Raw genomic sequence first — 24,114 nt, 5'->3', positions numbered from 1 at the left:
GGCCTCTGTCCACCCAGCACCTGCATCGTCCTGTACACATCCTATCCACCACACCCTACAGAGGAAAGAATGATGGAGTGCCCTGAAAAGCAACGTCTGTCTCAAACAATATACAGTGAACAGCAACCAAATGGAGGTTGTGTTTATGTGTACGTGTGTGTCTGCAATGTTTACATTCTCTAATAACAGTGTTCTGACACATAGACACTCTTCAGGAGGAAGCTGAGAAAGTGAGTGACAGTTGCTCTGTGTCCAAAAGCTTCTTGGATCAGGTCCAGAAAAGGAAGTACTTGAAGAAGCTGCTTTGGCACTTTCATGGCAGGCCAGCAGGGCAAGTGGGGTGGAAACAGGGAGCCCACGTGCAGGTGGGGCAGCCTTCCTTGTTACATCCTGGGGAGAGGGAGTCCAGGCAGTCCTGGGGTCCCTGAGCATGCATCTCCCCATGCAGGGAGCATGGCTGTGCACTTGGACTATCCCAGACACTGCTGTAAGTATCCTGTGGGGCCGACCAACAGAGCCCTGAATTCTGGGCTCCGACAGTGAAGATGGAGCGACAAAGATCAGTATCTGATGTGAACGAAATGAATGCAACAGATGATTTCTGGAAGAGAGAAGCTCTGGGGAGCAGGGTTGATCAATAGCCCCCATCTCTTCCAGCCAGTGGTAGGTGCTGTGATGTCAAATCCCTAGTTTGGGGGTGCATTTGTCCATAGGTGAAGCACCCCTTCCACTGTGACTCCCAGGACACGACTGTCATACGATTTCTTTCATTCTCTCATGCTCTTTATGATGGTGGTTTTGTAGGTTCTTTCCAGCCGACCCTGGAGCTCTTCAGGGCAGAGAGCTGTACCGCCCGGAGCTGACACGGTGCCTGGCACACGGGCGGTGCTCAGTTGCTGCTGCTGAACTTCACCCTGTAGTAGAGACTCTGTATCGACTGCCCCAGCAGGCAGGCCCTGCCAAGGGAGGTACAGGTGTGATTATAACCCGGAGCAGAATTAAAGCTGGAACAAGACCAGGTTTGGCAGGATTTGAAATTTGGATAAGGACTTGTTCTGGCTTTCGGCCACCCCATTTCCAGGTGTGTAAAACCACTCCTCGTCTCCTGGTGCCAAAGATGTCCTGGGAAGGGAGCCCAGGGTTGGGGCCCTTGGGAATCCAGTCCCACAAAGGAACGGCCCAGCCTGTAGTAAGCGGGTCTCAGAGGTTGCATCGGAAAGGCGAAGCTGCATCGCGGTGCAGAAAGGAACCACCTCCAAATCTCAGAGGCTCACCCAACACGGGTTGATTTCTGGCTCGTGCCACACGACCATCGCGGGTGGGCGGGGCGGGCGTGGGCGAACCGCTCACTGTGGTCCCGTGGAAGCAGCCGGAGGGGGCGGCCCTGCAGCCTCCGCGCCCCGCCGCCGCCCGCCCAGGCCCCCCGCGCCTCACTTCCCGCAGGCGCCCCTCTCAGGGGCCCGGAAGAGAAACGGCACGTTTGCCGCGGCCGAGGACCACGCAGAGGGAGAGCGCGGAGGGAGACGTCCGCGGAGGGATCGGCCGGCACTCGATCCGCGCAGGCGCAGGCGCAGTCGGAGGGGCCCGGGGACGCTGGCTTCGGGGCGCTGGTCTCCCCGGCGGGCTTTGCCCTCCTCAGGCTTTCTCAGCAGACGGGGAGGCCCAGTTTTGCACGTCTGCCCTCGTCTCAGCGTCGCCGGGAGACGGCAGCCTCGGGCGGGCTGAGGAAACCAGCGGGAACCCGGCTTCGCTGCTGAGTTTTTTTCGGAACTAAGGAGAAAAAGGTGGGGACGGGGATACAGTTTAAAAGAAAACGAGAGCCAGGGTGGTCCTGCCTTCGCCGGGAGTTCTGGGCAGAGACAGAGGGATGCCACGTGCGCTCAGAGACCAGCGGCCACCGCAGAGGCCACCGAGCCGAAACCGGCGACAGCGAAGACATGGGCTGAGATGAGGGGCGGGTGGCAGCAGAGGGCACGGAAACCTGGACGTGGATGGCGCCGGGGCCTCGGCACCTGCCTTGTCTCTCCGGGAATGTCCCCAACCACCCACGGTGGGCTGGCGACGCACCCTCCGTCTCCTCCTCACACCCCGCGGGCCTGAGCCTCAGGACCCAGCCGCGCCCGGACGGACAGCGGCCGGTGCCCTGCGACAGAAGGAAGGATGGGGCCCTGAGCCCTGGGCATTCCGTCCTCAGGAGCTCGACTGGATCTGGTGACAGCTGGTTGTGCGGGGCGGCTGACCCCTCCCGGGTCGCTCCAGGCTGCCCTAGACGTCGCTGCGGCGCCATTCCCAGACCCGGACGGCTCAAGGCCTTTAGATCCAGCCCAGACTCCAGAGATCTCCAGGCCAGCCCAGCGCTCTTTGAAGCAAGAACCTGAGTGTGCTAAACTGCCTTGCCCATCCCTAGTGCCTGCACATTCAAAGGGCGCCACACAGTTTACAGACGCAGGTTCTGAGGCCTCATCCCTAATTCATCCGGCCCAGGAATATCCCAGTATTATTAGCCTTTCCAGGGAGGAGGAGTTGCCCCAACTTTCCCAGAAATATCCAGGATGTTCCCACACCTTCTCCTAAATCTTTCTTTCCTGAATCTCTGGTGAGTGGGTCATTCTTGGACACTGGGAAACAGAAGTATCCACCTACCATCTACCTCTCAGTGCCTCGGTTTACCCATTTGTAAAACTTGGGCTGCACCTGCCCCTTCTTACATTACAGAGATTTAGGGACCTTTAATGTTAAATTTCTGGATGCTCTTTGGAAGACAGGAGCCCTGTTTTCATGATTTTTGTCCCCTAGCTCCACTCTCCCCTCCACGTCCCTGAAACCTTCTGGAATGTGCTGCATCAGCCAAACTAGAAAGAGGAACCCAGGGATTGGTGGGGGTGGGCAAGTGGATGGTCCCAGGACTAGGCACATTCAAACATAGGCGGTGCTTTCATTTCTGTGCCTTTAGTTTAAAGGGAAGCTGTTAGTTATTGAGGTGGGGTCCTTGGGCCAGAAAATCCAAGAATACCCAGCCGTGGCCCTGGGAAAGGAGCTGGGGAAAGGGACCGTTCAGAAATGAGGTGAGGCCTGTAGAAAGGGCCTCCAGGTGTGGATCACCCTGGGCACAAGGCCAAGTTGCTCAAGCTGCAGCCGCGTGGGCTGGTAGGTGTTGAGGTTGCTGTAGAGAGCAGGTGGGCCATCGTGAGGCCTGGGAGAGAAGGGGACCTGTGGAGCCAGGGCTCCCCAAGGGCTGTGATAGGGCTGAAACCTGGGGGGTGCAGGTGGGTTTGGGGCCAGAGGACTGCCAGGCCCGGAGGACATGGACAGACTCTGGTTCTGGGGGTTGCTGCTGGTCGATGGGCTGCTGAAGGGGTTGGAGGATGTGCGGTCACTGGCTGAGCAGCTGCTGCCACTGAGGCGACCATCGGGGGGACTGTGGCCCGCTCTGGGCTGCAGGGGGGTGTCCAGCCGGGGGGACTTCAGCCCCATCACAGGCTTGGAGGAGGCATAGAGGTGGCGGAACTCCTCGTCAAATGGCTCCACCGCCGGGCCCGTGAACTTGGAGAGGATGTTCCGGTGGACGTGTCCGCAGAGCCAGGTGAAGCTGGAGGGGAAGAGGAGGGACAGTGAGGGGCAGGATGAGGAGCTGTGGCTGGGTCTCTGCAGCCCTGCCCAGGGACGTGCAGCTTATGTCAGCCTAATGTGGGAGTTCCGGGACCACCTCCTATTGATGACAAAACTGGGGCTCGGAGACCACAAAAGGTTTGCAGGAGAATTAAGATGCCAGCACGAATACCTGGCCCTGAGACCCCTCCTTATGCTCGGTTCCCTGAGGAGGCAGAAAGGGGCCGAGAGTGGGCGAGTCCCAGCTGCCCTGCTCTGTGCTCAGATGCGTCACCTAGCAGCTGGGGCCTCAGCGTCCCCACCTGTGGAATGTGGGACACCTGCTTCCTCTCACCACATAGGGGTCTGGGGAAAGCAACTGCAAAAAGGTGGCCGCTCTTGGAAGGCTGGGCTGAGTGTTCATGAAAATCTCAAGGACTCTGGGAAGGGGATTTAGCCCCATTTTCAGGCACTTAGACCTGGAAGAGGTGGGAGGGGAGGGAGCATCGCATGGTCTTTGGGAGATGAGAAAGGAAACGGGGAGCCCATAGGAACTGGAGAGACGTGACTGGTGCGGTTTATGCAAGAAAGTCACCCAAATACCATGGGAGGCCACCCTCAAAGACAGTCCTTGGCGCTCTATTTACAGGGTTTAAGTGAAAACAAAATGCTGAAGACACTTATTTTTTATGATTTTTTAATTTAACTAAATTCTTTTCTAACTCTGATGGAAAATTCCCTTCATCCCCACCAACCCCCAAATCCTTGGAAATCTGGTGACAACATAGACCTGCCAAGAGCATCAGGTTAGAGATTACTGGGTCTCTACTCAAGTGAACCCCAGGGTGGGTGGGGAGCAATGGGAGACCAGCACTGAGCAGAAATGGGCCCACCAACAATGAGGCCCTCAGCCCCTAGCACCCAGCCCTGTGTTGCCACCAAAAGGCCTGGCCCTGCCTGTGTGGGGGTGGGGTGGGTTTCCCTGTTCTGTGGGGCAGGGCGGGGTCCACACAAGATTTGGATAATCCTGGGAAGCAATGAGGCTTTGTTTAAACCTCAACTCCCGCCCAGGAGCCACCCACACCCCCAGAGAAGCAAGTAGCTGATGCTCACTCAGCCAAGGGCCAGCCAGTGACAAGGAAGGAGGCCAGCATAGGGACAGCAGGCTCTCAGTTACTCTCAGAAACTAATCACCTGGTGGTATTTGGACTCAGGCTAAATGAGGCAAAACAGCTGTGTGCTTTGCTCCACAAAGCAAGTCCAAAGACTCCCTGGCAACTTTTTAGGCCCCTACACACCCGGGGCATCTCTGCACACGCTGCGCACCCCAACCCCCAGCATCCTCCGTGCATCCTCATGTCCCCTGTGTGTCCCTAGGACACCTGCACGTGCCAACCCCCAGCACCCCTCACATCCCTGCAGCCCCTGTGTGTCCCCAACGCTCTCGGCATTCCCATGCATCATGTACTTTAGCTTTTATGCTTTTTTTTTTTAATCAAAACCTATGGGAAGAAATACATTTTATTTTTATGGGTTTTTTTGGCCCTTAAGTACATAGCATTCACTTAATCATAATTTTTGTCCTATGACTCACTCTCCTCATTGATCTATTCAAAACCCATTTTTTATTTAGCTATTGAATTAGTTATTTTAAGTAATGTAGTAAGCACCTATGAACACAGCGCCTGAAATAAAAGCTAGCATTTTGACGATAACCCACATCCAGCCATATGATCCCTATGTGCTGGAACTAGAAGAAATAGGCATCATGAATCCTGTGATTACAGCTTGCTTGCTTTTCTTTTTCCATTAAAAAAAAAAGTTTTATGTATTCTTGAAAGTAAATACCTTTTTTTTGGGGGGGGGCCTGGCAGGTCAGGGGATCTGAACCCCTGACGTTAGTGTTATAACACCATGCTCTAAACAACTGAGCTAACTGGCCAGCCCAAATATCTTTATTTTAGTTGTCTGTAACATATATGTAACCTTTTGGGGTTTTTTTTTTTTTTCATTTAATACTACATTGCTGAAGTTTATCCATATTACGGCTTGTTGCTATACTTCATTTTCAACTGCTGTATAATACTCCACCGGGTGGCTCTACCATGGTTTCTTCATCATCTGCCACTGAGAGCATTTGGGTTGCTTCTGCTGTAAACAGTGCTCTATGAAGGTCCTCGTGCATGTCTTCTCCCATACGCATGGCCTAGTTTCTCATGGAAATATGCCCAGGAGTGGAATTGCTGGGTTATATACCAGGTGAATATTCAGCTTTGGGAGAAAAAGCCACACTCTTTCCAAAGTCATTGTCCCAGTTTGCCATTCTGTCAGCAGTGTGTAAATGATCCCAAAAGCCCAACATTTGGTATTGTCAGTGTTTTGTTATTTTTGTGCCGGTTGGAAAGGTATAAGATGGTAACTCATCCTAGCCCTGATTTGCATTTTCCTGGTCACTGATGATGCTGAACAAGTCACGTGTTTTCTGGCCACACCTGCCTCCTGTTGCATGAAATGCCCGCTCGCAGCTCTTGCCACGTTTCTGTGTGCTCTTGTGCTCCTGCGATTCTTGACACTAACTTCTGCCAGGGGTGTGCATCCTGATTCTCTGCTCCCAGTCTGTAACCTGCCTTTCCACTTTCTTTAAGATATCTTTATATGAACCAAAGTTCTTAACTGTAACGTAGTCAGATTTAGCAATCTTTTATGTTCGATGCTTTTTTGTGTTTTGTTTAAATCATCTTTGCTTATCCCAAGGTCTGGAAGATATTCATCTATGTTTTCTACTAAGACTTTTAAAGTTTTTTGTTTTTATTTTTTGACATTTAAGTCTTTTGTCTATTGGGGGTTGATTTTTAAAAAATATGTGTGAGGTGGGAATCCAATTTTCCATATAGGGAATTATTTTTTTCCAGTTCCTCCTTTCCCCACTGCGCTGGCATGCCCAGTCATGTGTGCGTCTGTGTCTGAGCTTTCTCTTCTGTTCAATTTGTCAGTTTGTCTGTCCCTCCTCCAATGCCACATTGTCTTGATTACTATAGTCATGCCAAGTCCAGATCTCTGGGGGCAAGTCCTCCCTTTTGTTTTTCTGTTTCAGATTTATCTTGGCTGTTCTCAGAGAAATACATTTTACATTGCGACCTACAATTGCATACACACTTAACCACACAATTTCCACAACATCCCCTACCTCAGTGTATTCTGATTGTTTTTATTCTATCCTATTTCATTTTTTAAAAATGCTGGACATCATCCACTAGATGGATTTCACACCCTGCTAATGGATGGTGAAGCATGATGCAGTTTGAGAAACTTTATTCCTCCAGCCACACTGTATGGCCAGAAACTAACATGTGCTTTCATTCATTCAACAAATATTTATGGCCGTGTGTAATGTGTCAGTCACTGCATTTACTGTACTTCATGCCAGGGATGTCATAGGGAAGAAAACAGACCCAGTCCAATCCCCGACCTCGAGGCTAAATAAGTTTACAAATAAATAATTACAAATCATGATGAGGATAAAGTCATAGAGGATAGCAGGGCTCTGAGGCCATGATCTGGAGGCTGCTACTTGCAAGATGAGGAGTTAGCAGAATAAAGACGGCAGGAATGAGCAGAGGAAATAAATAGCAAGGTCAGAGGCCCTGAGGCATGAAAGAGCCTGGAAGACTTCGGAGTAGGCCAGCGTGGTTCTAACACTGTGGAGGGAGAGAGGATCCTGCTGAGACAGGCCCTGATAAGGATGTGGATTTTTTTTTTTCCAGGAACGATGGCAAACATTGAAGGATTTTAAAGATGGAAGTGATTGACAGTGGCTTGAGTTTTTAAATCTTTCTGTTCCTGGAAGAAAAAAACCCATGGATGGCGGTGGGATCAGGCCAGAAGGCCAGTTGGAAGGCCATGCCACTATCATGCTGTTCCCGATGCCTGATTTTTGCCCGCTTCCTCCTCCCCCCTGAAAATTTTCTCATCCTTCAAGGCTCAACTCTAACCAATGGCACTGACCTCTCAGACCTGCCAGGCAGAAGTGGGGGCTCCCTCCTAGCTGACCCTAGAGCACTTCCTTAGTGCATGCTGATCCTAGAGCACACGCTATTCCATTCTGTGGCCACTTATCCATGTTTCTTGATGAGTGAGAAAGGGCTCTGTGTCCTTGGTGCTTGCGCAGGCCTGTGCTGGGGTCAGACTTTCAACAAGCCCTTAAATGGTGAAATGCACAACCCCACCCCCTAGCCTCAGCTGAGGAAGCAGAGCTCTTTAGTTTGGAAGTACCATATACAACCAGAAGGAAGGCCAAAATCTGAGCCCAGAGATAGCTGAACTGAAAGAAAAGGGTGGAAAGCTTTTTCTCATTTGTTTTTTTGTTTGACTGGAGACAACTCTAAGGGGAGACTGGTCCCAGGGAAAAGGATCCTCTGAAAGGCTGACAGACAAATCACCTTTGAATGTCAAGTGCAAAAACATTATTGTTTTCCTGCCCTCCCTCCAGCACCTGGATTCTCCACAGTTCTCAGGACTGACAGAAATTCGAATGGCCCTGCGTGTCTCAGGCCACAATCACCCTCCTTCAAGGACCTCCGGTTATCGGGATGACAGACCCAGATGGCCTTTGCAGGTACCAGACAGCTGGGGGCACTAGTCAAGGAAGCTGGTGGCCCTGGGCCAATCATCTCCCCTCTCCTGCCTCAGTTCCCTTCTGTAGGGTAAATGCTGGACATAGCCCTATGCCCCCTCCCCATGCATACCAGAATTCCCCCTCACCCCTGCAAAACTACCCTTGGCCAAGGTAGTTACCCAAGGAAAGGCACGTTCCCTTTAAGACAAATAGAAGACTGGAGGAATCAGGGACCCTAAGTGAATGAATTAGCATGCTGATGCTAAAACACTCTGGCTCCCAGGAGAGTAGTGAGTAGATTAATTTATCTCCTCAGCCAGATCTCCCATGCTCTGAGTTACGTGAGCTGGGTGAGTGTCTGCACGTAAGCTTACAAATGATTTACACTCCTGTTTTGATCTGTTCACTACATAACGGTTGTATGTACCCCATGGATATCCAGCTGGCCAGCCACCATCAGCAATGCCTGTAAGCCTAATAAACCAATGTCTATACCTATTGAAATACTGAGTTAGTTCTTTGGAATACGCAAACACTACACAAGTGTCTTCTCAGATTTGGGGATCCCGCGATACAACCCCTCTGTCAGTTAGGAGAATGCCTCCCTCAAAGGGTTGTGGGTTGTCATGAGCATTATACCCTTACGAACAGTCTGTGATCACACCTGCCAGGCCCTGGCCCTGGCCCTGGCCCAGCGCTCAACAATGTTAGTCTGGTGAGGTGCCACCCCTGCATGATGTGCTCTGTAAAGGCAAATACGAATTAAAAATAAGATGCTTAATTCTCCCTGTTGGAAATAAAGGAGGAGGCTTTCCCCATCTTACTTTTCTCTTTCAGAATTTTCAAACACGTGTAAATCTTTTCAATGGCTAATAAAGCTTTTGGCCAGCCTCATCTCTTTGAATTGTAATCACTGAGGAAGAGAATACTCTACCTCCCAGTTTCCTGGGAGAGGATGGGTCTAACTTCAGCTGTCACCTGACTCCAAATTGCAAAACCTACCTACTGTAAAGGGTTGTATCCACTCAGCTACATAAAAGAGTGAGATTTCTTTCTGTCTTTGCAATCCCTAGCAAATTGCCTGTGATACACACCACATTGTGATCTAATGTTTATTCAATAACATGATCGTTTTCTTTCACTTCTCCCTTTGTTTTTCTGGGTTGGAAGGGGATTTTGTTTTTAATTTTAATTCCCCAACAGCTCCTATAGGACAGAGAGAGATGAACTCTATACCATTTTACTTTCTGTGGGGATGGCTTCAGGTCTCTGTCAGCAAGAGGGAGTGGTAGTGGGGCGGGGAGGCAGGTGGGGGAGAAGTATGTTTCTCTAGCAGTTTCCCTCCAAGCAACGCTGGAGAAGGAATGAGACACGTGAAGAGCTCTTACCTCCTGGAATAATGCTTCAAAAATAATAAAATAGTATAATAATAATAAGGGCTCTTTGCTAATACATAGGAACCCATTGGAAAGTGAGGTCAAACCACTTTATACAACGGACCCTTGTTTGTTGAGCACAAGAATGCTAATAACTAATAATCGCCAGTCTGCTTAGCAAAACACTGCTCCTTTTCCAACAGATCCCCCTTGGAATTATAATTATCAAAATAAATTTGAAAGGATAATACCAATGTTTTAAGCTAGACTACAGTCTTAAGTGACATCTTTTGAGTGCATCCCATATGTCAGGCAGCTAAGTATTTGCACCTGCTGTTTTACTTAATTCTCACAACCACCCTATAGAGAATTATTATTTTCCATTTTGTTCTGTTGAGGAAACAGGCCCAGAGAGATGCAACGTACACGGCTATGAAGAATGGGACAGTGACTAACAAGTTCAACTTCTCGTTCTTCTGGGGTAAAGTAAATATATAAGATATTATGTTTTGTTCTGTTCAAAAACGATACCGATTTTGGGATTAGAGGATGGAACATTTCACATGTGGAGAAGCTGAAGATAAACATAGGGACTCTGTTTTCCTTCAAGTGCTGAAGGGAAATTTATCTTGGGAATGGGTTTCAGCTTACCCTGCCTGCCTTTGAGACAGATTCTCTGGAGGGAGGAAGCCACCCCTCCCAGCGCAGGCCCAGTTCTGATCTCCCTGAAATGCTCCTTTGGTTCAAAATCCCTTCCTCCCCCGTAGTGCTTAAGCTCCTTTATCTGCTTTCATTATGTGCACAGATGTTGGGAACTTGTTCCTCAGCCTTTCATCTTTCCATCCAGTGACTCTTAGCACTTTCCAAATGATTTGTTCCCAGGCCTTCTTCTTTCCATGGAGATGACCACCCCCATGGTCACGTGAAACGCCCCTGGTGCATTGGAAGGGTGCATAATTTCTGGAAAGTAATTTTTCTACCTCATCTTTAACTTTGGGGCAGGGCTTTGTATTTTTTTTTTTTTTTTTTTTAAAGATGACTGGTAAGGGGATCTTAACCCTTGACTTGGTGTTGTCAGCACCACGCTCTCCCGAGTGAGCCACGGGCCAACCCGGCAGGGCTTTGTAAATAAGAGTTTTAAGACAAGAATTTTTTTTTTTTTTAAGACATCCACACTTTGATCTATTGAAGTTCAGATCATTTAAAAGTAGATCATGTCTGGGGGCTCCTGGAGGGAGGGAGCACCCTTGGCACCTGTTCTTTGGTTTCTTTCCAAAGTTTCCAGTAACTCCTCCTTCCCTCTACTGAGGCAAAGCCTGAGTCCCCAGAAGAGAATGCATGCCTGCGAATGGAGTTTCAAGAGTTCTGCAAGAATCACAATCCCCAAAAGGTGGAAACAACCCAAATGTCTATTGATGGATGAAATCAACAAATGACGGTATGTCCATTCAATGGAATATTGTTCAGCCATGAAAAGGGATAAAATACTGAAACATGCTACAGCTTCAATGAATCTTGAAACATTGTTAAGTGAAAGAAGCCAGCCACAAAATGCCACTTATTGTATGATTCCATTTACATGAAATACCCAGAATAGTTAAACCCATAGAGAGAGAATGCAGATTGGTGATTGCTAGGGGTTGGAGAGAGAGGGGAAATGGGGAGTGACTGCTAAATGGGTATAGGGTTTCTTCTTGGGGTGACGAAAATATTTTGGAACTAGGTAGTGGTGATAGTTGCACAACATTGTGAGTGTATTCAATGCCACTGAATTGTACATTTTTGTTTTGTTTTTGGCAGCTGGCCAGTATTCTACATTTTTTGTTCTTTCTGCACACTGATGAATTGCACATTTAAAAATTGTTAATTTTAGCTTATGTAAATTTCACAATAATAATAATAATAATAATAATAATAATAATAATAAAAAGAGTCAGAGAGAATTCCTCAGCTATGGTGGACCCTTCACTCTAGGCTTGGCTCCTTGGATCTGGGAAAACTGCCAAGGCACAAACCTGACCCTTCCCAGGCAGGTGGTGAACTGGGTCTAATGGCACTTTGGTCAAGATCAGAGGTCAAGGTCAGAAGCCTTGAGTCCTTAGTTTGGGTTTTAGGCTGAAATCCCTCCTTGGCCATCATTCATTTGCTGCCCAAAGGCCTTGGTCCCTCTGCAGGGAAGGAAGGAAAGGCTGAGGGGTGGCTTTGGCCACTTGGGGAAGGCGGCTCAGCCCCACCTGAGTCCCTTTCAGAACAACTGAGGACTGGATTTAGGGCCCGGGGATCAGAACCAGGTGGGCTCTGATTTCTACGGGGCACTCTTGGTTCATAAAAAAAGGATGAGGAGAGAAGCTGTGGACAAAATGCATATGGGGCTCGGGGACCCTGGGATGCTGGAGCTGTCCCTGAGGGCTGACTCACTCCTCTCAGAGCCCCTCCTGGCATATTAGTTATGAAACAACAGCATTTCCCGTGGAAGAAGGACAACTACTCATTCAGCTTTCACTGCAGTCTGAGAGGCAGGGGTTACAGGTCCCCATTGCACAGCTGAGGATAACAAGGCTCAGAGAAAGGTGCAGAGAGGCCCAAGAGAGGCGAAGTGGGGCTGAAGTCACCCCGTCCAAATTCATGTTGTTTAATCCCCAGTGTGACCGTATATGGAGGTGGGGCCTTTGCAAAGTGACTCGGTCATGAGGTTGGAGCCCTCATGGATGGGATTAGTGCCCTTGTAAAAGAGGCCCGGAGAGCTCTATCACCATGTGAGGACACAGGGAGAAGACAGTGGCTATGAATCAGCAAGTGGGCCCTCTCCAGACACCAAATCTACTGGTGTCTTGATCTTGAACTTTCCAGCCTCTAGAACTGTGAGAAATAAATTTCTGTTGTTTATAAGCCATCCAGTTTATGATATTTTGTTCTAGCAGCCTCAATGGACCAAGACCACTGCAAATATAAGCCAAAGGAAGCCAGAGGTAGCAATATTAATATCATAAAAAGTAGGATTTAAGCTAAAAGGCACTAATAAGGTTAAATAAACCTCGTACATTTTGTTTTATTTTTAGTCAGCTGGCTGGTACAGGGATCCAAACCCTTGATCTTGGTGTGATAACACTGAGTTCTAACCAACTGAGCTAACCAGCCAGCCCCAAGCTAGTACTTTTTAAATGTGACGAGTTTTCCCTTTCTCTCTCTCCCTTTATCTCAGCCCTCTTTGGCTGGAGATTTTGCAGTTGCTTTCACCTGGCTTTATAACAGCATCCTGGGCTCCTGCTCCCCAGGGAAAGAGGGTGCATTACGATGCACACCCATCCCCTGTCCACCCTGGCCTGCATGCTGCCAGTCTTCCCTGACTCCCAGTGCATTCCCAGTGTGTCTGTCTTTCTGCTCGCCAGTCACTGCTGTGTGTGCGCAGTGCAAGGAGTGAGATGAAATGCAACCAGTTGTCCCCTCTGCTCTCTGTCGCACTCATTACCTTCTTAAACAAAATGTCCTCAGATGACCATAGGCTGTTCCTCCGTTCCCTGATTGCTCTCTCATGTCCTCCCTCTCCAAAACCCACTGTCAAATTCACTTTCTCAATGCTACCACTGAGGACATTTAAAAGAATATCCTTTAAGCTCTAAAGGCAAGTCTCAAAGAGAGAGAGAAAATCCCAAGCAAGGCAGCATTGTTGGAATAAGCAGATGGTTAGTCATTTCGATGTAGAAGTCTTGTGGGTGTTTACAAACAAATTAAATATGAACAAACAAAGGGCCAACAAGCACAAGACCTCAACATCCTTAGCCATCAGGGAAACGCAAATCAAAACCTCAATGACATACCATCCAACGGCCCCCAGCATGGCCATAATTAAAAAGACAGACAATAACAAGTGTTGGAGAAGATCAGCAAAATTGGAACCCTCATGTATTGCTGGTGGTAATTTCAAATGGTACGGCCATTTTGGAACAAAATCTGACAGTTCCTCAAAAGGTTGAACATAGAGTTACCATATCACTCAGGAATTCTACTGTTGCTAAGTATATACTCAAGAGAACTGAAAACATATGTCCACACAAAACATTGAACATGAATGTTCAAAGCAGCATTATTCATGATAGCCCCAAAGTGGAAACAACCAAAATGTTCATCAGCTGATGAATGAAGAAATAAAACATGTATATCCATAAAATGGTATGAACCTGGAAAACGCTTTGCTAAGTGAGAGAAGTCACTCCCAGAAGGCCACATGAGTGATTCCATTTATATGAAACGTCTAGAATAGGCAAATCCATAGAGACAGAAAGTAGATTAGTAGTTGCCTAGGAGTAGGGGGATCTGGGGGGAAATGGGGGGTGACCACTAAGGGGCACAGGGCTTCTTAACAGGATGATGATAATGTTCCAAAAATGAATTGTGGTGATAGTTGCACAACACTGTGAGTATGCTGAAAAGAATCGAGTTGGCTGGTGTGTTATTAATAAATCCCAATAGGTTTGTTACATTAAAATAATAAAAATTTTAAAAATAAAATGAGATGCCCAAGAGATTTGAGGAGGGAAAAGAGGATTCTGTGTCCTGTTGCAATATCAAGGAAAACTGCCCTTGATGACAGTCAAGGGATGAAGTCCTCCCAGGAAGGACCCAGATTTCCTGCCTCCAGCCTCATGGGTGTGGAAGCTCTGGCTCTGGGCAGAGGAGGAGCGTCCTGGGAATAACTGGTGATGTGTGGGTCTGAGCGGCTGGTCTGCACCTTGCCCAGCCCTTAGCTCCCATGAAGCCTTGACAAGAGATGAATCCAGCACTTACCTGTATGATCCAGACAGGACAAATCTCCAGTCTGAGATGATGAACTTCTCTTGGATTTGGCCAGCGAATTTCCTGCCTGATTTGGCACAGTACACCTCTCCTTCCACGCTCCGGATGGAAATGTTCTGTTGGAAGGAATACCAATCATGTGTTTACAGATACACATTTGGGCGACAGACTGAATGTTTGTGTCCCCTCCAAATTCATATGTTGAAACCTAATCCCCAGTGTGATGGTATTGGGAAGTGGAGCCTTTGGGAGGTGATTAGCTCATGAGGGGACAGCCCTCACGGATGGGATTAGTGCCCTTGCAGAAGAGACCCCAGAGGGCTCCCTCGTTTCTTCTGCCATGTGAGGACACAGCCAGAAGGCATGTATGAACGAGGAAGTGAACCTTCATCAGCCGCTGAATCTGCCAGCACCTTGATCTTGGACCAGCTTCGTGTTGGGGCCAGAGCGTTCTAAAAATGCATTCAGCTGGCCCTGGGGGTTGCCTTGACCTGTGAGGTGTGTCCCCTGGGTTTCCCCAGCTGAGAGGAGAAAAGAAGTGGCAGAGATGCTGCTCCCCAGATAGCCATGGCCCCTTTACACTTCCCAGCCCCTAGGCACCTAGGTGAGGTCAATGGGTTATGGGTAGAAGCGATGAAAATCTCTTCCAGGTCAGATACTAAAAACATTCTGCAGAATCCTCCAGCCCTCTCTTTCCCTGTCACTGCTATCTTGGAGGCCAGTATTCCTTATAATGTAGCTACAAGACAGAGAAGGGCTGTCTGACCTACACAGGACTTTGTATGAGCAACAAATAAACCTTTATTGTGTTCAGCCATTGAGATCAGGGGCATTTGTTACCACGGCATAGCCTATCCTATCCTGACTAATACAATTTACCTTTAGAACTCTCACTGGGACCCCTACCTTGAGGTGACTGTCAGAGATCTGGACTTTGTCACACATCTCCTGGAAGAGCTGCACACCTCCCTGGTCCAGAAGCACACAGACGAACACCCCGCGCTTGTTAGCTGCCTCTAGAATGTCACAGAAGATCTCCACATCTGTGAACACATCCATCAGGATGGCCAGGACCTGGGCCAGGGCAGAGGACTCAGTTACCAGAGAAGTCAGGGCCAGATGCTGATTTCAACCAAAATTCCTGAGTCCCTGTGGATCCGGGAGAGCTGTTCTCATTGCTGCTGCCCCAGAGGGGAGAGGATGGGGAAGGGGAGGGTCTGGCTTGGTGGGGTTCAAGGAAGGGAAAGGAAGAGCTGGAGCAGAGGCCCCTGCCCCTGTCCTGACCCCACCTCTCCAGCCCTACCACATATCCTTTGGGCCCTACGCCCTCAAGAGAAGAACACGCAGAGGCATCTGAGCAGGTTCAGAGGAGGGGAATAAACATAATGTCGTGGATCCTCAGCCATTTGGAGCTGGAAGGCACACTGTGGCCATCTCTGCTTCAAACAAAATCCCGCGTGCAGGCACCATATATAAACTAGACCAGAGTGAGCGGCCCTGTGGGAGGGAGAAGGGAGTCCTGCTGTCCCAGCAGCTACTGCATCATCCGTCATAGCAGACACTTGGGGATGGGTATCCTAGATAACCAGCAGACTGCAGAAGTCTGTGCTCCTGCCTGTCGGGCACCCCTTCCTCCTCCTTCTGCCACCAGCACCCCAATCTCTCATTAAGGAATCAGTGCAGCTTGGGCAGAGCTACTGCCATCTCCTGATTGGGTGTGGGGAAGGCACATGACCGAGGCCAGGCCAATGAGAGCGAGCGCTGCATCCCCTGCTGGCCACAGAGATTGGTCCAGAGGTGGTCACATGATTTAAGTTCTAATGACAGTACCCCCGGGACTTTTGCTGGGACTCTTGGAAAGAGGAGGCGTCCTTTCTACCAGGGTTGCTTAGCTGGTAGTTTACAAGCTACAGCTGCTGGCATCCATCTTGCTTCCACTTGGGGAGAGCCTGCCTGAAAGTGAAGCCAGCCCTGGAGGAAGTGGGGCCAGGAGGTGAAGACAGGTTCCCAGCAGCATCGTTTAAACACCTGGTTCCAGTCACGCCTGGAGTCAGTTCTGCCCTTGACTTTTCCACCATGGATATCCACGAATATTCCTCTTCTTCTTAAGCTTGTTTAAGTTTACTTTCTGTCACTGAATCAAGAGTCCTTCCTAAAACTTAAATTGTGGTATATTGAAAAGCAGATTGTTAGGCAGCGATTAAAAATCATAATTATGATGGTTATGTAGAAGCTATAAGACACAGTGAAATGTTTATGGGCTGAAGTAAAACCTGCTGTATAATAAATGCTCAAAAAAGGTGTGCTAACAACTAATGAATTTAGTGAAAAAAAAAAAAGCCAGAACACAAAATGGTAGTGTGTCTGCTGTGATTGCCAGTGAGTGAATCTATGGTTGCAGATAAATAAGCCCAAAGCTAAAACTAGCAGTCATGTTAGATGGGGGAATATGGAGGTTTTCTTTAACATGACTGTAATAATAATGTTCCACCATCTTTTTAATAATTACAACATTTTTTTTTTTTTTAACTCACCACCATCTGGGAAGTAGTAAGGGCAAGAAGAGTGTCTCACTGACAGGCCAAGGAGGTGGCGGGTGCCCACCTGGAACTGACTTTCTGCTCAGTGTGTGTGGGCACCTGGGCAGGGGAAGGGACTGGGGAGAAATTGCTCACCCTGGGCAGGATGTCAGGAAAGGTGTTCTAATAACCAGGCCATGATCCATTAGAATCGTGGCCCTGTTATCATATGATCATGTGTCTGCACACATTTGAGGTTATGGCACTGAAAACAGCCAAGACCCTCCCTCTTTGCTGAAAGATAAATGCCTCCTCTTCCAAGGTATTGACAAACAAGACAATTCCTTCTCTCCCCAGTGGGTCAGTACATCTTTCCAGTTCTTTGCTAGTGAATCCTTGTTTCCCTGAGACAGGGTTGGTGAGCAGGTGATTGATTGAACAGAGTGGGGACATGTTTGGAAATAACCCAGCGTCCTGATTTAAGGGATGCTCAGAAATACAGGCTCATGATTTTTATCTTGTTTGCTTCCTGCTGGGATTGTTTCCCAGCTGGATTAATTCGAAGCCAGTAACTGGTTCATACCTCTCTTCTTCAGTCCCCTGCATGAGTGTGCAGACTTAGGGGGAGTAGAGGGTTGAATGGTGGTCCCCCCGCCAAAGATATGTCCACATCCTCACCACCAGAACCTGTGACTGTGACCTTATTTGGCAAAAAGCATCTTTGCAGATGTAATTAAGTAAAGGATCTTAAGATGAGATCATCGTGGATTATCCAATGGATCCTAAATCTAACGTCAAGTGTCTTTATAAGAGACAGCAGGAGATGGACACAGGGAGAAGAGGAGAAAGCCGTGTGAAGACTGAGGCAGCCACAAGCCAAGAAATGCCCGGGGGCTGGCCGGATGTCAGCTGGTTAGAGCGCGGTGTTATAACACCAAGATGAAGGTTGAGGTTCCCACACCAGGCAGCTGTGCCCCCCCACAAAATGTCTGGAGCCACCAGAAGCTAGGAAAGACAAGGAAGAATCCTTCCCTCGAGGCTTTGAAGTGAGCACAGCCCAAATGACACCTTGATTTCAGACTCTGGCCTCCGGAACTGTGAGAGAATACATTTCTGCAGTTTTTGGCCCCAAATGTGTGGTGGCAATCTGTTATGGCAGCCCTAGGAATCTAATACAGAAGGGTAGCACATAATCGAGAGGAAAAGCAATCTATCAGGAGGCAGGGGACTTCGGCTGCAGTCCCGGTGCTGCTGCAGATTAGCTGAGTGCCTTTGCACACATCACTTAGCTGCTCCCGGCCTCAGTTTTTCTACATATAAACACTGCACAATAATAGAGCCTTAGCTGTCTCGCAAGAGGGGTCCAGCCATGAGCCTGGATAATGCAAATAAAAGCACTGTACAAAAGTAAAGGTGGTTATTATTTTATGTTTTTGGTGGCTGGCTATTGGGATCTGAATCCCGAGAATGTTTTAATCTGGGTTATGGAAGAGAGTTAAAATTAGCGCCCACACCTCTGTGGGCATAAACAAAAGGAACAGGGTGGGGAGGGCTAGGTTCTTGCAAGGCCAACCAGATGGGCCAGTGCAGTGGGCTGGGATTGGCTGAGAGGGACAGGACACACTTTCCAAGACACCTTTGCAGAAGGAGGAAGGTGGTCTGGAAGCAGAGCCCCGCAGGTCAGCTCCAGGAATCTGGAGCTTCAGTGAGATGGAGGGGCCCAGCCATGGGCATGACGGTCTGCTGGGGCAATACCCTGACACAAGGGCCATCCTGGGGACCTCAAATCCTGGCTGAGAATCCCTCACTACCTGCCAGGCATATGTGAGTTTCTCACAGGCTAAAAATCTTGCAGCTGCTGGAAGGGCGGGGGTGGAACGGGAAATGGGATTTAGGTCTTGGTGGGGCCACACCCATGTTGAGGACCGTTGTTGGGGGCACTCAGCACCCCACACCCCACTCTGCTTACACATTCCCTCTTTCTCTTTCTCTTTCATGTTCTGATGCTCCTTTTTTCGAGCTTGCTTTTGAGGGATAAGTAGTAACAGCAACTGTTTGCTGAGCGCCTACTGTCAGCATCGCATGTAGTGTTCTCAACACCATGACCCCAGCTTCCCAGGTGAGGAGCCGGAGGTGCAGGTAATTTTCCAAAAGACACAAGCCCCGGACCCCAACCCAGAGCCCATGTCCCAGTCATTCTGCTTCAGGTCTAAGAGCATGACTCTGAGGTCTGTCTTTTACATCAGATACAGCCTGAGAGAGGGATGGAGGAAGGAGGGATATTCCAGAAAAAGAGCAATAATTCCAGCTCCCAGTTTCCCTGCTAGGAGTCCGACCCTGCCCTATCTTCACTTCAGATTCTCCAGTGGCCCTGGGCTTGCCTGATAAACTTCCCAGACTTTTTGGCCTCACTCTTAAAAGTTATTGATGATCTGAAAAAGCTTTTGTTTATGTGGATTATAGCTATTAACATTTGCTGTATTAGGAACTAAAACTGAGAAATTTTTGAAATAGTTCTTTATTAGTTATTTTTAAATAACAATAAAAAACCATTATATGTTGACATAAGTTTTTTTTTTGTCTTTTTCGTGACCGGCACTCAGCCAGTGAGTGCACTGGCCATTCCTACATAGGATCTGAACCCGCGGCGGGAGCGTCGCTGCGCTCCCAGCACCGCACTCTCCCGAGTGTGCCACGGGCTCGGCCCCTGACATAAGTTTTAAGGAAAAAGAACTACATTTTCCAAGACAACGATAAAAATGTGGTGAGCGGAGTGGTGTTGTTTTTCATATTCTCACATCTGCTTCTGCATCACTCTGCTGTGCTATGTCGTGGAGTGGAATTGCGTGACCATCTGGTCTCACAGGGCTACGTGGGTAGAAAGGGCAGGGCCTCATGGCCCCGAGGAAAGGGTCTCAAGGACCCACAGGGACTCGTGACCACACTTTGGGAACTGATGCTCTCACTCTTTGGCTCAACGTATGAGGCTCAGCACATCTGCTCTGGGCCCCACCAGCCTCTGATCCTTGTCCCCATCCCTTATCACTCCTTGAGGTCCCATGTCCCCAAGATCTGTTCTTGCCAGATGGATGATGGCTTCTCTCCACCTGCAGGACATGTGAGCCTTTTCATACCTCCTAACCTTTGCATTTGACCCTCCCTAGGCCTGGAATTCCTTTCCCTTCCTTCTCTGCCCGGCAAACTCTTTCTCAGCCTTGAGACCCCACTCAGGGGGCCACCTCCTCCGTGAAGCCTGCCTTGGTGCCCCGCCCTCTACTCCCAGCCGCAGAGGGTTGGCCTGCCTGGGGCTACTGACCACCGAAGCTCTCTTCTCCTCTACCCCAAGGGCAGGCAGCTGGCAGGCAGCTCCCCAAAGGCAGGGAGACCTCCTGTCCCCTCTGCCATCCTGGCTGCTTTGTGGAATAAAGGAGTGCAAGCATGGAAGGAAGGAAGGAAGGAAGAATTCCTGCTACTTAGGGAGTAGAAACTGCTCCAGAAAATGCCTACAGCTTCGTTCCCCTGCTTTGTTCCCCTGTATTCTCCTCTCAGGCGGCTGAGGCCGTAGGAGAGAGAATTCAAACCTATTTCCCCTCTCTCCTTGGCCTTCTCTCCATTCACTTCCACAGGCAGGGATCCGGCTCCCCTGCCCCCTGCCGTGGCTGTAGGAGCGGCCCATCGCTGAGCCCGTGCGTGTGAGCCTGTGTGTGTGTGTGTGTGTGTGTGTGTGTGTGTGAGTGTGAGCGTGTGTGTGTGTGTGTGAGAGAGAGAGAGAGAGAGAGAGAGATAACAAACTGCCTGCAGGAGCCTGGCAGGAAACAAAATGGTGAAGCCCTCTGGGGTCTAGGACAACAGGGAGTGGTGGGGACTGGGGCAAAGAGGACCCACCCAAAGAAGTGGCCACAGCTCAGCACCAGCAGAGCCTACCTGCTAAGAAGAGCTGGAAGTTCTTACTTTTAGGTGAGGTCTTCAGATTTTTACATGTTGTCCTAAATTCATAACATGCCGTGTTGGTCCAAAGGACATCAGAGGGCCTCGGGTCAGCAGAGGTGGAGGGGGAAGTCTTGCTAGGTGTGGAGTGGGGGGTGGGAGGAGAGGAACCCAGCCAGGGGACAGCGTTTCCCAAGCTCTAACCTGGCTTTTTTCCAGGGAACCTCATTCACCCTGTGAGTGGCAGCTGTGCTCCCCACCCTTTGGGAGAGGAGCTTTTCTGGGCTTCTCGCAGAAAGACCTGATCTAGCACACTTAGGAACAGGAGCGGGAAAGGACCTTAGTCCAACGTGGAAGCTGAGACCTGGGGAGGTCTAGGGACTTGCCCGAGGTGGCGCCGCCAGCCCCCCAGCAGCGCCCGCTCCTGGCTGCCTGCCTGGGCCGGTCTGTGAGTTGCTAACGCCGCCCTGTCACGGAAACATGAAATACTGCTCCGAAGCAGCCCAGCGCACTAGAGCCCGTGCTCCACCTGTTGTCACCTTCCCTTTAATTTCCCAGAGCTCCTCTGCCTGCCCCCCTGCACACACAGCCTCCCCACCCTCGGTGGCTTTTCCAGAACCTCAAGATTTCACATGATATTGATCTTGGGAGGGGATTCAGTCATGAGACAGAGACCCTGCAAGAAAAAGGAGTTTAAATATCAGCATGTTCTTTTAGGAGTTCTTCTAAATGTAGCAAAATGAGTAGTTTTAGTGACAAAGAGAGAATCTTTACAGATGACAAATTTCTTTCCTTGGAGTCTGCTCTCACCCCTGGCCCTCTGCAGCTTCAGCAGGGAGGCTGGGCACCCACTCCCCTATGCCCAATAGTCATTTTGTCCCTCCAGCCATCCCCCAGCTGACAGCAGCCACTTAAGGCCGGAGACTCCAGGGGCACTGGGAGACCTCCCGATCCGCACGCCTGTCATGGTGCCTGAAATTCCATCAGCCCAGCTCTGCTCTTGAAGGACTTTTCCTCTTCTAAAGTCACTCATTAGAATGTAAATACTCTGGGGAGGCAGACCCTCTGTGTTGCCTCCTCCCTCTTCTGACTGGCCACTGGCTGGATTCAGGTGCCACCAGGTCATCTGGGAGCAGATGGGTCTAAGCAGAGTCTGAGGGGACAAGGGGCAAGGGTGTGTCCCAGTGGGGTGGCCCCCTTCATTTGGAAGCATGGAAGAGGGCACCTAACCCGGTTCCCGAGGAAGTTCATGCTGGGTCCTGAGGAAGGAGCAGGCGTTGACAGGTGAAAGGCAGGGAAGGTGGGGGGCCCAGGCAGGGGGACAGCAGGCGCAGAGCCCTAAGGCCAGAGCACAGCGGGTTCGAGAAGGTGCAGGGCGCTGGGTGTTGAGTGGGAGGAGGTAGGAGGGGAGCTGGAGAGGCTGTCGGCCGCGCTGACAAGTGTGCTCTTCCCGTACGGGCAATTGGGAGCCACTGAAGGCTCTATGCAGGCAGGGGACCAAGTTAGATTTGCAGCAGAGAAAAAGGGCTCGACTGCAGCCTGGAGACTGGGTGGCTGGGGAGCACGATGGAAGAGGAAGGCCAGGCAGGAAGCCATTACAGGGCTTCTGGTGGTGGCCTGGACCCAGCTTGTGACAGGCAGGATCCGGAGGTCAGCAATCCAGGACAAGGCAGAGAGCAATGCCCCTGACTCCATCCCAAGCCCCTATCATCTGGCTCTATCCCTGAGAGCAGGACACACCGGCTCCGGGCTCTGCCCATCCCCATCCTCCCACCCACGGCCAGGAGACACCGGCCCCGCCATCGCTACCTGGCTGGTCCGGGTGATGCAGCGGCGGACGAGGTCTCTGATGTTGTTGTGTTTGTCCGTCTGGAAGTACACGGTGGCGCTGGACTTCTCCTTCAGGTAGGGCTTCTCGGCCGAGGCCCAGTTGTGCAGCAGGGCCGGCTCGCTGCCCTCCGAGGCCACGGGGAAGTAGGTACCTGACTGCAGGGAGCAGGAGTCGGGCCCCTTAGGGCCTGCCTCAGTCCCTCCTGGAGGATCAGGGGCACAGGGGGGCTCCTTGGCCCGGGCCTGGATGTACTGGGCCTCCACTGAGGACAAGAAGTCCACCTCGCCTTCCTGGCTGAGCACCCTGCAGTAGGCCTCGGGACCGCCATCCAAGAGGGCATCTGTGGCCAGCCGGGCACTCTCATTGTCACTGAAGTCAACCCTGGCTGGCCGGACCCACTGGCTCTTGACACCTTCCAGACGTTTCCGGATCTTGCCCACGTGCCTCGACTGGCTCATGCTGCCCTGTCCCCAGGATGTGGTGGGGGAGGCCGCACTTGAGATCTTCCAGATGTGGGGAGCACACGTTCACGCCACGGAGGAGAGGGGCTCTCCACCGTCCCGGGAGGCCACCCGCTCCTGCCTGCCACCCTTCGGCCGGCTCTGAGTGATTTACCCCTGTCCTGAACAATGCTTCTCAGAGCTCCTCATCTGCAGCCGAGGGATTGGCTTATCTCTGAGGGACACCTGCCCTGCCCGCAGGCCAGGAGGGCTGGCTCAGTCACAGCCTTGGCACCGTCAGCCATGGGATATTTCCTCTCCTCCCAGCTGCAGGTGAGCTGGCTTTCCCGCTCGGTTGCACAACTCACCAGGAGCCCCTCAGGCCTTTGTAACAAAACGGGGAGCCTCCCCCAGCGCCACCAGCCCCGCTGACAGATAGGCCCAGAGGAGGACTGCCTGTACCTCAAGTTCCCTCATGTGTCCTTCATTCAAACACTGGATCAAAGACAAGCATTTCCCTGTGGGAGGACAGATGCTGTGGCTGAGATGTGCCCATGTGAGGAGGGAACCTGGACACGGGCCCAGGAGAACTGTTCACCAGGCAGCCCTCGTTTTTCTTGGGAACATCCCAAGTGCCCACCCCTCCCTGGCCTGTGAAAGAGCTCTTCTCTCCTGTCTCCTGTCTTGTGTTTGTCACTGTCATCTCTGCACAGAGTCCACAAAGAGGTTACAGTTCTCTGGACAACGCTAACCCATTGGAAGTGTCTGCTTGGAATATCATCTCAAGAAGAATCTGAGGCTATGTCCTGGCCCACGAACCGATGGGATCAATCTGTCCTGGGGCTGGAGGGCAGGGAGTGGGGAAGGCATGGCCGGGTGTGGAAGTGCAGTACTGTGTATGAACTGCGAAGGGAATAACCACATTTTCTTCCCAGATCAGATCATGGCCTGACAATGGAATGGAATATCTAGAATTCTAACTGTCTTTGGCTTCTGCCAGCAATAGGCTCTGAGACTAGCGTTT

General features: G+C 50.4%; 1 protein-coding gene across 1 annotated transcript; it reads right to left on the bottom strand.

The window, feature by feature from the left end:
• Nucleotides 1–2,989: 2,989 nt before the first annotated feature.
• FAM83A (family with sequence similarity 83 member A) lies at nucleotides 2,990–23,108 on the bottom strand. Its single transcript, XM_063080115.1, has 4 exons — nucleotides 22,629–23,108; nucleotides 15,280–15,447; nucleotides 14,365–14,489; nucleotides 2,990–3,589 (listed from the first exon to the last, which is right to left on the bottom strand). The coding sequence occupies exons 1-4, from the start codon at nucleotides 23,106–23,108 to the stop codon at nucleotides 3,055–3,057; spliced, it is 1,308 nt and encodes a 435-aa protein (XP_062936185.1). The 3' UTR covers nucleotides 2,990–3,054.
• Nucleotides 23,109–24,114: the final 1,006 nt, after the last annotated feature.

This window comes from Cynocephalus volans, chromosome 15 (assembly GCF_027409185.1).
Source record: "Cynocephalus volans isolate mCynVol1 chromosome 15, mCynVol1.pri, whole genome shotgun sequence".
In the NCBI taxonomy this organism is placed as follows: domain Eukaryota; kingdom Metazoa; phylum Chordata; class Mammalia; order Dermoptera; family Cynocephalidae; genus Cynocephalus; species Cynocephalus volans.
Note: the sequence above shows the minus strand (reverse complement) of the source record. Positions and strands in the feature narration are given on the sequence as shown.